Source organism: Eschscholzia californica, unplaced genomic scaffold (genome assembly GCF_041429995.1).
Source record: "Eschscholzia californica isolate CP2 unplaced genomic scaffold, dmEscCali1.0.p SCAF_1, whole genome shotgun sequence".
NCBI lineage: Eukaryota > Viridiplantae > Streptophyta > Magnoliopsida > Ranunculales > Papaveraceae > Eschscholzia > Eschscholzia californica.
Genome location: NW_028238198.1, coordinates 73,336,247 through 73,349,227, shown reverse-complemented (window position 1 = coordinate 73,349,227; position 12,981 = coordinate 73,336,247). Strand labels below are relative to the sequence as shown.

Here is a 12,981-nt window from a genome sequence, read left to right as displayed (position 1 = left end):
TCAATAATACTATCGAAACTGCTAAGAAAGTTTGAGTCCAAGACATGAAACTGTAAGTTTTTCTGTATTTTGTTGTAACAGGAAGATCGACATGGAAACTGCCTACAAACATGGAAAAATCAACCTTTCTTTGACTTAGGAAAGAAATTTTACACCACAATTTGCCAGCGACCTCGCCTACCACCACCACTTTCTCATCTCTCTAACATACAACTACGAGCATCAAGATTCCTCTCTACGAAATTTTGCGCCTCCCCGAATTTGCACCTAATAGGAAAAGTCACACTTCCCTTTCCCTTGCGACTATTAAAACAATGGTCGCAGTAGTACCAACATACGGTTAGAGCCATCTGCGATATACTATCAGAGTCATCTGCAAGTATACTATCAGAGCCATCTGCAAGCATAACTTCGTTTCAGTGACTAACCTGTCGATAAAAATATGTACAAACGTTGGTATAATGGTATTGGCAAACTGTTGTAACATCTTACCGATCGATGAGCACATCCGTCCGTAGGTGGTCACCGATGCGCCATTTAGTGTTTTTTCATCTTACCGATCAATGAGCACATCCGTCCGTAGGTCGTCACTGACACGCCATTAACCACCAGTATTTGTCCTAACCTCCGTCACCACTACCACAATTATAAAAAAATGAAGTGTGCCTATAACAAATTTCTTCACTAAAATTCAGGAGTCTTGTTCTTCTCTGCAAAATTCCAATCTTGAGAGAGAGAAAGAGAGTTCAATTCTGTAAAATTCTCCATTTTTTTCATCTGTAACAATGGCGTTGGTAGTTGAGAAAACATCAACAGGTCGTGAATACAAAGTTAAAGACATGTCTCAAGCTGATTTTGGTCGTCTTGAAATCGAACTAGCAGAAGTTGAAATGCCTGGTTTAATGTCTTGTAGAACAGAATTTGGTCCATCAAAACCATTAAAAGGAGCTAAAATTACTGGATCTCTTCACATGACAATCCAAACAGCTGTTTTAATCGAAACCCTAACTTCTCTTGGTGCTCAAGTACGTTGGTGTTCTTGCAACATTTTCTCAACTCAAGATCATGCTGCTGCTGCTATTGCTCGTGATAGTGCTTCTGTTTTTGCATGGAAAGGTCAAACCCTAGAAGAATATTGGTGGTGTATTGAAAGATCTCTTGATTGGGGTTCTGATTCTGGTGGTCCTGATTTGATTGTTGATGATGGTGCTGATGCTACTCTTTTAATTCATGAAGGATTTAAAGCTGAAGAAGAATTTTTAAAAACTGGTAAATTACCAGATCTAAATTCTTCTACCCATAATTATGAATTTCAAATTGTTCTTGGTGTTATTAAAGATGGGTTGATGATTGATCCTATGAAATATCACAAAATGAAGGAAAGATTAGTGGGTGTTTCTGAAGAAACGACTACTGGTGTTAATAGACTTTATCAAATGGAAACTAATGGAACTTTGCTCTTCCCTGCCATTAATGTTAATGACTCTGTTACCAAAAGCAAGGTTAGTTTTCTAAATTCTCCCGAAAATTAGGTTTTGGATTTTAATATTGATTTTATGATCTTAGGTTTAATTTGTGTTGTCTACTTTTGGATTTGTTTTTGTTCTTTATAGTTTGATAATCTTTACGGATGTCGTCACTCTCTTCCCGATGGTTTGATGAGAGCAACCGATGTCATGCTCGCCGGTAAGGTTGCAGTAGTATGTGGATTCGGAGATGTCGGAAAGGGTTGTGCTGCATCTCTTAAACAAGCTGGAGCTCGTGTAATCGTGACAGAAATCGATCCAATCTGTGCTCTTCAAGCTTTAATGGAAGGAATCCCAGTCTTAACCTTAGAAGATGTTGTATCGGAAGCTGACATTTTCGTAACAACAACAGGTAATAAAGGTATAATAATGGTATCAGACATGAAAAAGATGAAGAACAATGCAATTGTCTGCAACATTGGTCATTTCGATAATGAAATCGATATCAATGGATTAGAAACTTACCCAGGTGTGAAGAGAATCACCATTAAACCACAAACAGATAGATGGGTATTCCCAGAAACTAATAGTGGAGTCATAGTTTTGGCTGAAGGAAGAACAATGAATTTAGGTTGTGCAACTGGACATCCGAGTTTTGTGATGTCTTGTTCATTCACTAATCAAGTGATTGCTCAGGTTGAGTTATGGAATGAGAGAAATTCAGGTAAGTATGAAAAGAAGGTTTATATTTTGCCAAAACATCTTGATGAAAAAGTTGCAGAACTTCATCTTGGAAAACTTGGAGCTAAGCTTACTAAACTTACTAAAGATCAGGCTGATTACATTAGTGTTCCTGTTGATGGACCATACAAGCCTGCTAATTACAGGTACTAGAGAGAGGAAGTTGTCTACTTACGGACTTTTGAGTTTTTGTGCTTGTGTGTGTTGGTTGGTCGGGGCGGAGTGCCGGAGTCAGGAATTTACGTAGGGATACTGTCGTCTCTTTACGAAGAAATTCTAAATCCTTCATGTATCATTTTTTATATTGATTATATATAAATTTGTCCGAAGTATTATAAAAAGAATTGTATAATAGATCAAACCGTTCATAATTTAAACCAAAATAGTAATTACTAACTAGAATGACCACAAAAGAATTTGAACGTAATTAGTTCGTATTATACCTTACGGCTTACACCGAGGTTCTTCATCTAATATGGGATCAGCTCTTCGACAAAATCCAATAATACCCTTTGACGCCCGTCTCCTGTTTCATTTCTGCCCGAAACGACACTGCAAGAGTCAAAACAAAACTTAATCAGCCCCATGAGGCAATTTTAACGGTTTCTGTTGTAACTTAAGCTGATATTCTAAGGTGAGATAGTAATTTTAATGGCGAATGCATGGGTCACAAGATCAGGAATCTTACTTGTACTTTATGGTGCATATGGAGAGCATATGCGAAGGAAGAGTTTTATAGCTTTCTCACAGAGTGAGCTGCTCCATGTCTTGTTTGTTTCTCCTTGAATTCCCATGCTCATTATTCCTCTGTTCTTGCTCATTTTCCGGGTTTGCCCTAATACTGGAGCTAGCTTTCTCAACATCCGTTGCGCCTGGTCTTTCCGTTAGAAACTGTTCCCAGAAAACATCGTTTACCCTACCCTTAGCAGCTCCAGACCCATGAATATTACTAACTTCGGTCGCTTGTTGTGATGATGATAAAGTCGGATAATCATCCGAAAGTTTTCTGTTGGTAGAAGAAACACCAAGTTCAGCTTCTCTGCCATCACTACCACTAGACCTCAATTCATTGGAAGATATAACTTCTTGACCTAAACTAGGAAATTTAGCTGGACAATGATCGATATTGCCTTGCAACAAAGAGGATGAGGCAAGTGTTAGGTTTAAATGGCACGACATAAGGCGATGACCTTCATCAATGGAACTGAAATCATTTACTCTAACTGGTTCTGAGACTGAGACATCCTTTCTCACAGCAAAGGATATACCCATACCCAAAGGCTCTTTCATTTCCGGTTCAGAAGAAAGACATTCTCTCCTTGTACTTGAATCCTTTAGATCTCCCTCAGATGTTCTATTTTGCGGACTTCCTCCATCTCCACTAGAGCTTTGTGAACTGACGGAAACCATATTAGAGTCAGATAATGCTGGTGATAGCTCAAGCCTCAAACTATTAGAGAAATCTCGGCTAAACATATGTCCGGAATCTAGCTTCGAACTACTACTGTCCACAAAACTAATGTCTGCAACTTCTTGTACAAAATCAGATGCGAGTAATCGTCTTTTCTTGTGAAAAGCAGATAAATCTAAATGGGATCCAGCCATTTTAACGAAATGATCCATAAAAGTGGGGTTCTCGGCTGCCTTCACTAACAAGTTTGTCATCTTAAGTTGTTCTTGTTCCATGTCGTGTATCTTATTCATCAACTCTTCCACTTGTAGTTTCATTTCCAATTTTTCTTGTTCGAATTTCAAAAGTTTGGTCCGAAGAGTGACCTTCTCTTGCGTAAGCTTCTCAATTTCTTCTTCGAATGCGGATCTTTCTATATCTCCTAATGACGACCCATGGGGTTGTGAGTGGTTATGGATAGGTTTCTTCCTATGAATGTTCTTAAGTAGATGCTTTTGGCCTTTGATAAAATCTTCATTAGCAAACTCCCACCTCTTCTGATCTATCTTTCGGAATCCCTATTAAACACTTGTCAATTAGTTTTATTTTCGTCATATACCCAATTACTATAAATTCATGCTTTAAATCTAAATTAACCAGATCAGTAATGTTGAGAATTAGAAACCCTAATTGAAGTAATCACAATATGTATAAGAAGAAGAAGAAATGAATTGAAATAAAAACAAATGAGTTGGTGGTTACATACATATATATTGAGCTGTCGAATGAAACTTGAGAAATTATTGTGTTTGAAGTGAGAAGGTAAAAGAAGACGAGCAAATTCTAATGAATTCCAAACCACAAAACTGTTTTTATTATTTGGATTCCAAGAAACAATATCATCTGTTGATGAATCATCTATCATTTCGTATGTTTTCACAAGAAACGGAGCTGCTCCGTCAACGCCGCCGGAACTGCTCTGATGACCACCAACGCTATCCATTTCCGATTCTCCCTCTCAATATCTCTTTCTACAATCTAGTAGTCTAGAATCTGTCAGATAGGGGGCCGGAGCCGCTGGAACTTTTCTGAAACCCTCGGAAAGAAGAATGGTGGTGTTCCAAGAAGTAAGAAGATTCTAGAAAGACGGAAAAAGAGAACAAAAGCGCAGACAATCAAAATCAGAGAATGTCCAGTTGGCATTACCATACGCGTCTATTATTTTTCTTCGGAGTAAATAGAAATACCATAAATAGTAAGATCTTACAACGTTCATCAAATACAACCCATTAACTAACGACATAAAGTTAAAGGATCACTTAGATGTACCTTCTCCAGAGCAATCCAGAGTGACTCCGTAAATAAATTAATTAATAAATTTAGGAAAGATTTTTTGAAAAGACTTTTGGGAAGAGATTTTAGAAATTATTGTTTGACAATAAGTAAGATGATTTACATAAGGGTTATTTCCCTAATGGCCCCCTACTTTGTGACCAGCTTCCCGCGTGGCCCCCTACTTTACGAAAAATACCCATATGGCCCCCTTCCGTTATAACACCGTTACTCTCTCTCTTCACAATCTTTTCTCTCTCCTCCACATGTTTTCTCTCTCTGCCACCTCGTTAAAACAAGCCACATCATCGTCTTCTCCGACGGGTCGCCGGCCGGCCAAATTCCGGCCGGCGACCTTCAAACTTTTTTTTTTTCTCTCTCTTCTCTCTCTCTCTAAAAAAAAAAAAATTTTTTTTTTTTTAGATTCTCTCCTCTCCCTCTCTCTAAACTCCGGCGAAGGGGGTTTCCCTTCGCCGGAGTAGGTCGAAATCGACCTTGAACAGATCTGTTCAAGGTCGAAGTGACCTTGAACAGATCTGTTCAAGGTCGAAGTGACCTTGAACAGTCTGTTCAAGGTCGAACTGACCTTGAACAGTCTGTTCAAGGTCGAACTGACCTTGAACAGATCTGTTCAAGGTCAGTTCGCGACCTTGAACAGATCTGTTCAAGGTCATTTCGCGACCTTGAACAGATCTGTTCAAGGTCACGACGACCTTGAACAGACTGTTCAAGGTCACGACGACCTTGAACAGATCTGTTCAAGGTCACGACGACCTTGAACAGACTGTTCAAGGTCGACTTCGACCTTGAACAGATCTGTTCACGGTCACTTCGACCTTGAACAGATCTGTTCAAGGTCGATTTCGACCTACTCCGGCGAAGGGAAACCCCCTTCGCCGGAGTTTAGAGAGAGGGAGAGGAGAGAATCTAAAAAAAAAATATTTTTTTTTTTTTTTTTTAGAGAGAGAGAGAAGAGAGAGAAAAAAAAAAAAATTTGAAGGTCGCCGGCCGGAATTTGGCCGGCCGGCGACCCGTCGGAGAAGACGATGATGTGGCTTGTTTTAACGAGGTGGCAGAGAGAGAAAACATGTGGAGGAAAGAGAAAAGATTGTGAAGAGAGAGAGTAACGGTGTTATAACGGAAGGGGGCCATATGGGTATTTTTCGTAAAGTAGGGGGCCACGCGGGAAGCTGGTCACAAAGTAGGGGGCCATTAGGGAAATAACCCTTTACATAAATAGGTTAATAAGTTTAAGAAAGATTTTTAAAAGGATTGGAAGTGATTTTAGAAATTACGTTTTGGAAATAATTTACACAAATAAGTTAACAAATTAAGGAAGATTTTTCGAAAAGATTTTATGGAAATGGATCGTTTATGAATGATTTTGTTGGGCAGATCTGTTTGAAATTATTTTTTCAATTTATCTATGAAATTTTAAAAAATAAGGAAGGAAAAAAAACGGGCTTTGACAAGCTTTTAACGGGTCGGGCCTGGCCCGTCGAGCCCAAACCATCGGCCCAGCTAGGGCCCAGAATACAACCCGAGTTGCCCTGGCCCGTTTTCCGTACGGGTCAGGCCTGTACGGAACTGGCCGGTCCCGAGCCCAAACCCGGCCGGGCTCGACCTTTATAACATTCACTAAACGTGACACTTCTCGCGGACAAGTCCCCACGGGACACGAACTCGGCTACAAATGCAACAAAGTCGAACTACAAGTCAGCATATACGACTTCAAACTACTCTCTAAGTTTCTGCACTCCGTCAACTTAGAGAGTGGGGGACAAATTGTATGGGCCAAAATACGTCACCAGGAGTGCCCCTAGAAGTCCACGATTAATGGGCTTACACAGTGACCAAGCCCATGATTTAATGGCTAACGGATCCAACCCATTCATCTTCGGGCACCCGGAGCAACACCACACTACGCAAGCACTTCTAGCCCTGGGTAAAGAGGTTTGTCCTCACCAGTAGACCTCCCTCCGTATATCCGTTAGAAAAACGGTACTGTCGTTCAATGTGACAATATCCCGGATATACCCGTTAGGGGAGTTACGATCTTCGTATTTATGTTGACAACTCTATGCGTTACCGCTTTAAAGAGACAACCCACCGCCAGGTGACAGTCGACCGAGACACTATAAAATGAGCGAGAAGAAGATGATACAAACCATCTGGCAATCAGCGAATAACCCCACTACGTTCTCTCTCATACAGAGCATCATCCAATTTCCGCCTAAAACACCTGATCATCTGGTAATTGGCAAATATATCGAGTACAGGCTTAAACATCATCTGCTATCTAAACCTCTGAACCACTTTCTCTCTCATAGAATCTTGTTCTTTGGTCGAACTCTCGCTTTATCACATAGTCCTGCTTTCTTCCTCTGATCTAAGTACCGGTCTTACATTCGGATACAAGACCTTATCAAGTACAGTCCACTGAAGGTGCGGGACTTTGTCAAGTATTATTTACAGAGGAAGCAAGACCTAATTCACCAAGGTACCAGACTTATTACCTAGTACAAGACCTTGAGGAAGCAAGCACCTACTTTCTCTCTCCTGACAACCACGTGTGATCAATGGTTTGCCTACTTTATCAAGGGTTCGACCACTTTATCAAGGGTTCGCCTACTTTATCAAGGGTTCGACCACTTTATCAACAAAGATTTGCTTATTTTATCTCTCCTAAAGGTCAGGCCTTTGACACATCTCCCACGTGATTGTTTAAACAAGGTCAGACCCTTGAACCTCTCCACATCACACGTGATTACCCACATATAAGGTCAGACTCTAAAGATTCTCATTTATTTACAGTACATATCTCTGGACAAGGCAAACCTCTCCAGGGTTATCTCATCCATAAGACAGACCTCATAGGCTGTCATAATCTCTCTCCAAACAAGTCAGTCCATCCGTAGACATCGAGCTCCAGTCACTCTACGAGTCGTGCCTAAACTCCGACCATTCTCCTCAACGGTAACATTCCAGGGATAACATTTACGCATTCATTACTTCTCTTGCAAGCTTACAAACTTGACCTTCGAAGCCTTCTTAGGCGGGCACCATCCCAGTGTCCCAGGGATCTTACGGTCACATGTGTTTTGTCTCTTGTCACATGTATAATCCCAAAGATGTCGACGGTGACCCAAAAAATATTAAACAGGTGAAGGTTCGATTTCCGGTCAACGACCCAGTCCTCTTGACGATCTTGATCCGCGATTTCGTACCCTCACAACCCTAAAACTAGATTTGAAGCTTATTTGAAACTCCATAAAAAGCTTCATCTAAAATAGATAGAATGAAATAAATCCATTGAAGAATAATATAAGATTATGATGGAAGATAAAAGATAGAACATATTTTGAAAGAAATAGAAGAGAGAAGATGAGGGCGTACCTTGAAAGAGAAGCAGCTCCTGAGAGGTCTTCCGACGGGATGCAATGTACAGTCAACAAGGTTAGAGAGAGAATAAAGAGTTTTTTTATTCTGAGAGAGAAGATAGAATTTTTCTGTTAGAGAGAAAATGAAAGGAAATATATGATGAAAAATGGATTAATAGGTAAGTATATATATAAAGGTAGAAAGGGTGTTAACATAAAAATAGACTGCCTCGAGATGGGACAAACATCATAGAGATCCGTATTTGGGTTTGATTTCAATTATTTCTCATTTTTTATTATAATGGGTCTAATTTCCTATTTGGACTCATTTCTTGGGAGTTTCACCGATAAATCTAAACTCAGATTCAGTATCAAATCTACAAAATCTACGAAGACAAGGATAGTATTTAATTTTATGGTATAAATATACTCATGTTCATTGGATGTTGTGGAATTGCAGGAACGGTGTTCACTTTCGAGACGAACGACATGATCTCCACCGACTATAGTGGAAATTAAAACTAAAATTCCAAAGGCAACCAGATTTCGCGCAAGTAGGTAACTTTGAATCTTTTTTACAGATCGAAGCTTGGTATCGTCCAGAGTATGAAATGATAAAAATAAAAGTGGATGGAGCTTTATGGTCGACTAGTACAGCAGTGACGACGTAGGCAAAAGATTGGAATGGTGACATAGTTGTTCAACTCTATTCAACATTTTCCCCAGTCTCGACTCTCCACAATGAGATGAAAGCAATACAGTTAGGGTTAAAACGTGGGGAAAGACTAAACATTATACTCTTAATGTGTTGAAAACTGATTCCAAAACCCTAATCTCGCTCCTACCCGACTGTGACGAAGAACCCCCTTGGAGATTAAGACACAACATAGAGGCTTTACGTGTCATCCTCAGACCTGCCAAATTTCACTTAACTTTTGCCCCTGTAATTCAAATTCAACCCCCCACTACTTGGCGGCCTCTATAATAACCTAGCGAAGTGTGCTTTGAGTGAATTTCATATATGTAAAGTTTATTTTCTTTTTCTTTTCTTTTTATTTGAGAAATCGACTATGATCTACGTTAGTCGTTACAAGGCATTGATACATCATGAAGACGTGATGAGCACGATAACCACCTAATTCAAACATGAAAGAGGTCTAAAGCCCGATAACATGAAAGAGGCCTAAAGCCCGACAACATAAAAGATACCTAAAACCTGACAAATTTATTATGTTATTTACTTTATATCTTGCCTAAATTATATGAGATAAATCTTGATTACAAACTACTTTCACTGAGACTCGATCTCACAACTCCATGGGCTTTAGAGGGTGTGTGCAATCGCTAAGGATGGGAATCGGACCGGACGGACAGTCCGCGGACAACCACCCTCCCGGTCCGGGTGGAACGGACACCCAAACCTTCCCTCCCGGTTCGGGTGGAACGGACACCCAAACCTTCTAACCGTCACCACAATCGGGCGGACTCGGACGGTCACTTAACAAATTTCATGTGTCCATTGCTCGTCCGAGCCCGCCAAAAGGTCGGGCACGACGGGTTCCGGACAATCGGGCGCCGGGCAAAATATTGCCACAACCCAAAGCCCAACCAACTAAAAGTGCCCATATAGACACGTCCTTTACACTCGACCCACTCTTATGTGTTAGAGTCTTAGACATGAGGTTTGGTTTATTTATAAACTTTCCAAAACTCCATCTAATGTTTGGCTCATCAGTGTGGGACTAAACAAATTGATCCCCATTCCCTTTACTTGGTTTGGCTTATTTATCAACTTCACAAACCTCCAATTAACGTTTGCCTCGTCAGTGTGGACTAAACTAATTGATCCCAATTCCCTTTGCTTGAGGTTTGGCTATTTATCAACTTCTCAAACCTCCATCTAATGTTTGGCTCATCAGTATGGGACTAAACACCTCAACTCCCATTTCCCTTTGCTTGAGTGCTCAACACCTCAACCTCCCACATGATTCCTACTTCTCAATAGTTTATGATCCCACACTGATGGCAGAAGGACACTTAAACATGTATATATACAAAGGGTATATAGATATAAGTATTGATTGCACGAGCGGGTGGTCGGATGAACACTTAAACGGTCGGACTCAAACGGTATGTCGGATAAGCTGTTGTGTCCGTGTCCATCCGCCAATTTTTGTCGGTCGGTCGGGTAGTGTTCGTCTTAGACATCGGGCGTCCACGGACTTAGCCGGCCTCGGGCGGATTCGGGCTTGCGGGGTTTTTTCCCACCCCTAGCAACCCGGGTAGTGTTCGTCTTAGACATCGGGCGTCCACGGACTTAGCCGGCCTCGGGCGGATTCGGGCTTGCGGGGTTTTTTCCCACCCCTAGCAACCGCTGTACCAAATGGTGGTGGACAAAAGACAATGGGACATAACTTTCGCTAATAGAATTTTTTTTTTTTTAAATGATTATTTTGCGAAAGGGGCGTAGATAAGTACTGGGTTTTGCGAAAGGACAGGACTATTTTTTTTTTTTTTTTTTTGAAACCCTCGAAATCATATTTCAATCATAAGTGATACAATCACAAATTACAGGGGTGAATTGTTATCCCTCTCGGCCAGATACTTGAGAGTTACATTCATAAGTAATTTCGCAGAACTTCGAATGTAAAGTGCCTCATGTATTGAGAGAAATTGGACTAGACACTGACGAAAAAGAAAGGAGAAAGATGAGAAGATCCCAAAGATCAAAGATGAAAGGACCCTAAAGGTCAACAAAACATCACAAAAACAAAAGAAAAACTAAATTTACAACCCCGTCGCTTTCGCCGGAAATCCACCAATGTCACCGGAAAACCACCATTGTCGCCGGAAAACCGTCGCTGGAAAACTGCTTTCATAGTTGGAAGCCGTCGCCTTCACCGGAGAACCGCCTCCACCACAGAAAACACAACACCCTTGAAAGCTTTCAATATGCAAACCTTCCAAACTCTCAACCCTTTAATTAAATCTTCAGACCTTTAGATCTTCAAACTTTCATTCTTGAGAAGAAAAACACAACAGTTAAAATTGGGTAGAAGGATCTTAAACATAATATATTACCCATCTACGATTTTCAATCGATTCGACCTCTTCTGTCTTCATCATCTTCTTCAAATACCAGTCATGTTCATCATGACAGGGAGAACGAGTAAGAAGGAGAGAAAGTACCTTTGGGGTTAGCAACTTTTTTTTCCATATTATCTTGAACTCTTTGTTACTCCATAAAAACTTAAGGTTAGATCTAAAAAGACAAGAGGAAACTAAAAACATGAAAAGAAAAAGAATCTTATCCGGTGAAGGGAGATCCCTTCACCGGCAAAAACCTTAATTTGAGGAAGTTGACTGATTTGATTTGTTGAAGGTCGGGAGAATGGTTTGTAGTTCTAGGGTTTCTTTGTTAGAGGGAGGTTGTGTTAGGAGAGAGACAGAAAGGACAGGACTATTTATTATTTTGCGAAGGGGTCGTAGACTAACATTGACCGTTAAATAAATGTTAGATTTAACATCACGTTACATGAATAGTTAACATCATTCATCTTCTTATTTTTTTTCTCTCCCACCTTCGATTTTCATCGGAAGTTGAAAGAGGTGTTGTCGATTGAGTTTTACAAAGAGATTGTGCCGACAAGAGAAGAGTTTAGGTTTTTGATCCTTTAAAGTTGCGATATTCGATTCTGGTACACCTTCAAACCCTAGGGAGGAAGATGAGAATCGAATATCGCAACGTTACTTCTAACCTATCCAAGAGCAGTAACAATTAATCTTGTTAGATTCAAAGAAAATGTAGAAAAGATTAAAGAAATGGGTTTTGATCCTTTAAAGTTTACATTTGTTATAGTTATTCGTACATTAGCTTCAATGAGTAAATCTACTTGGGAAGCAAAATTGAATGCTTATAGAAGATGGGGTTGGTCCGAATATGACATTAAGACAGCTATTGTGAAACAACCACTTTGTATGACAACATCTGAGAAGAAGATAACTGCGATAATGGATTTCTTATTGAATCAAATGGGTTATGATCCAGTTGTTGTGGCTCAATCCCCAGGTGGTTTTGCATATAGCTTGGAGAAGACTAATCTCCCTAGGTATAGAGTTATTAGAATTCTAATCTCTAAAGGTTTGATTGATAAAAATATTAGCATCTATACTGTAATTACGAGAACAGAGAAGTCGTTCGTAGATAAATATGTGGTTAGATATGAGAAACAAATTCCTGAATTGTTAAAGATATACCAGGGTCAGTCGGAATCTGATCACAAGTAGTAGTTTGTTCTAATTGATTTATAACTTTTCACAATCAGGTTCTTGCTTTTATCGGGATTATTATACTCTAATCATTTCAAGTTTGCTCCATACAAAGAGAACCCATTATAGAGGCAGTCGAAAAATACCCATATACTTCATGATTGATTGTTGAAGCTCTCTTATCTTAAGAATTTTTTTATCAAATCTCAATGATACTCAGATGACTGTGGGACTTGAAGAGAAGTGTTAGTGTTATAGTTTATTATTTGATTGTTGAACCTCTTTCATGTTAACAAGTAATTTTTTCTCGGCCGGTGCTATTTACAGAGCTACTAAGATCTATTTAGAGAGTTGGCTATTTGTAGATACACTTTTGCTATTTACAAATAGTTTGATTTTATCC

The 12,981-nt window shown here is 39.8% G+C and overlaps 3 protein-coding genes across 4 annotated transcripts; 2 read left to right on the top strand and 1 right to left on the bottom strand.

The window, feature by feature from the left end:
• Nucleotides 1-45: 45 nt before the first annotated feature.
• On the bottom strand, nucleotides 46-4,930 carry LOC147568990 (heat stress transcription factor A-5-like). 2 transcript variants are annotated; one of them, XR_015231156.1, is made up of 3 exons: nucleotides 4,364-4,930; nucleotides 2,896-4,175; nucleotides 46-2,759 (listed from the first exon to the last, which is right to left on the bottom strand). XR_015231156.1 is itself a non-coding variant. In XM_086655442.1 (2 exons), the coding sequence occupies exons 1-2, from the start codon at nucleotides 4,598-4,600 to the stop codon at nucleotides 2,952-2,954; spliced, it is 1,461 nt and encodes a 486-aa protein (XP_086511568.1). In that variant the 5' UTR covers nucleotides 4,601-4,684; the 3' UTR covers nucleotides 2,881-2,951. The 2 variants fall into 2 exon arrangements, 1 of the variants encoding a protein (XP_086511568.1); XM_086655442.1 differs by lacking the exon at nucleotides 46-2,759 and having other exon boundaries at nucleotides 2,881-4,175; nucleotides 4,364-4,684.
• LOC147568991 (adenosylhomocysteinase-like) lies at nucleotides 633-2,548 on the top strand. The gene is made up of 2 exons (XM_086655441.1): nucleotides 633-1,502; nucleotides 1,614-2,548. Exons 1-2 carry the CDS (start codon nucleotides 786-788, stop codon nucleotides 2,358-2,360), a joined length of 1,464 nt encoding a protein of 487 aa, XP_086511567.1. The 5' UTR covers nucleotides 633-785; the 3' UTR covers nucleotides 2,361-2,548.
• A 7,201-nt stretch (nucleotides 4,931-12,131) lies between the features above and the next one.
• LOC147568989 (transcription termination factor MTERF15, mitochondrial-like) lies at nucleotides 12,132-12,596 on the top strand. Its single transcript, XM_086661565.1, has one exon. It carries the CDS (start codon nucleotides 12,132-12,134, stop codon nucleotides 12,594-12,596), a length of 465 nt encoding a protein of 154 aa, XP_086517691.1.
• The last annotated feature ends 385 nt before the right edge of the window (nucleotides 12,597-12,981 follow it).